This window comes from Semicossyphus pulcher, unplaced genomic scaffold, assembly GCF_022749685.1.
Source record: "Semicossyphus pulcher isolate SPU_LCO1_2020_fin unplaced genomic scaffold, fSemPul1.0.p SCAF_11, whole genome shotgun sequence".
NCBI classification, from domain to species: Eukaryota; Metazoa; Chordata; class Actinopteri; order Labriformes; family Labridae; genus Semicossyphus; species Semicossyphus pulcher.
In genome coordinates, this window is record NW_027211615.1 from 1,674,203 (window position 1) to 1,676,297 (window position 2,095).

The 2,095-nt window shown below is 48.4% G+C and overlaps 1 protein-coding gene across 1 annotated transcript; it reads right to left on the reverse strand.

The window, feature by feature from the left end:
- Positions 1 to 590: 590 nt before the first annotated feature.
- On the reverse strand, positions 591 to 1,685 carry LOC138611295 (B2 bradykinin receptor). Its single transcript, XM_069684317.1, has one exon. It carries the CDS (start codon positions 1,683 to 1,685, stop codon positions 591 to 593), a length of 1,095 nt encoding a protein of 364 aa, XP_069540418.1.
- Positions 1,686 to 2,095: the final 410 nt, after the last annotated feature.

Here is a 2,095-nt window from a genome sequence, read left to right on the forward strand (position 1 = left end):
CTTCAGAGTCAGAGGAGGAAGCAAAGTTATTCATTTCATCTGCTCACTGAATGCTCTATCTAGTTAGCAGTTAGCATGCTACATTAGCTGAGATGCTCCTATTGGATCTATAAATGGCAAATGATGGCTGTTTAATTTTAGTTAGTGCTGCATCATTATGAAGCTAAGCTTCCACCAGCCAGGCAATGTGTTTGCACCAAAACTAGATGATGAGTAAACTCCACACCTCTGGCCTTCCACACTGGGCGGCTGGATAACGCTGCTGAAGAATAGCTGCCTTGTGACTTTCCCTTTGATTGGATAACAGAAGTGTTCCATAATAAATATCAGAGCACAACAACTCCTGCTTCAAACCCCATATCAGGAAAGTTTACAGAAACTTCACTGCCAATTTTACAAATTAAACACCATTAAATCTAATTTCTAATGATTCTTAGGTTCTCACTATTATGGATATAAATATGTTAAAAGGCTTTTAAAGTTTAGAACTGCACACCAGTCATCCAGTGGTCACAGTACAGTGTTTCAATGCATCATGTTTTAATCACAGTTCACTCTGTCAGTACTGAAGGAGTCCCTGCAGCCGCCGGTCAGGATGTAGTTTGTCTTAGCACACATTTTTCAACTGTTCCAATGCTGATTCGCTGTTTTTCATGAAGTCTATTTGTTGAGGTGAAGCTCACTGTCAGATAGGTCGTGTCTTTTGACCAGGGGTTCAAAGTTTTTCCAAACACCTCTCTTGCCCTCCTCCTGAAATGCTTTCCCACAATGACAAACAGGAAGGGGTTAACAGCACTGTTGCTGTATGCCAGATATGTGGACAGCTGTATGCCGATGTCCAGGACGTGACCCCAGAGGCATCCAGGAGTGAGCTGGAAGTAATCCATAGTGTCAAGAAAGCGCATCACCTGGTGCGGTGTCCAGCAGAAGAGGAAGACTGCCCACACGGCCAGGACCAGATCTGTGGCCTTCCTCTCCCCCCGCACCCCGGGAAGTCCTCCGGCTCTGCGGCCGTTCAGTGCCGCCACAATGTGACGAGTGCAGTACGTCACCACCAGGACAGGAATTAGAAAGCCCAGCAGGTTCCTGGTGATGTTGTGATGTAGTCTCCATGCTGGGTGGGGGTAGGCCAGAATGCAGGCATGCACGCTGGGATCGTCTACGTACGCCACTGTGCGAAAGAGCAGGGTGGGCAGAGTGAAGAGGAAGCCCAGGCTCCAGATCCCCACGCAGATACACTTGGCCCAGGAGACTCTCCTCAGACGGCTTGAGCTCATGGGCTTCACCAGAGCCAGGTAACGGTCCACGCTGACCAGCACAAGGAACAAAACACTGCAGATGTAGTTCATCGAGATGGCCACATTGACCAGCTTGCAGAGGATCTCTCCAAACTCCCACTCATAGCCTTGAGCAATGGTGACGGCCCAGAAGGGAAGGCAGGACATCATGACCAGGTCAGCAGCTGCCAGGTTCCCCAGGTACACATCAGCCACAGTGCAGGGCTTCCTCTGGAGGCAGAACACGCATAGAACCAGGCCGTTTCCCACCAACCCCACCACACTGATCAGGCCCAGGTAGGAGGGCTGCAGGGAGGACAGCCACAGCCAGGCCTCGGTGTAGTTACTGCAGGGGTCCAGCTCTGGGTCCGCCGTTGGGACCAACCAGTCTGATGTATTCACCATCATTGGAAACTGTGAATGACAGGGATTTGATGTCAAAGCAGTGTCATCATAAGAGAGCAAGCAAACCTTATGTATAATTCTGTGGCACTCTTCAAAACACAAGTTGCAGGAAGAGGAAGTGTTCCAGGTAGCGGCAGACTACTGTTCTGTGAGGTAAAATGAATGTTTTTATCAATGGAGTCTGGTGTCTTTGAAGAGAGAGCGAATAGTTATTCAGACCTAAACTATAAAGACGTAGGTTAAAAAGTTGGAATAACCCTTCTGGATTTTTGATTATTGCTTCATTCCCAGTACTCCTAACATTCCTGGTGTGATTTGCTCTCTCATGACTCACCAGTCAGGACATACAGACCCCATCACAAAGTGACTCAGCGGTCTACACTCCCTCTTTACTCACTGAGAAAGGTTCACGT

Excerpts from the sequence above, each read along its gene's own strand:
- LOC138611295 (XM_069684317.1), bottom strand. The coding sequence starts at position 1,685 with ATGATGGTGAATACATCAGACTGGTTGGTCCCAACGGCGGACCCAGAG.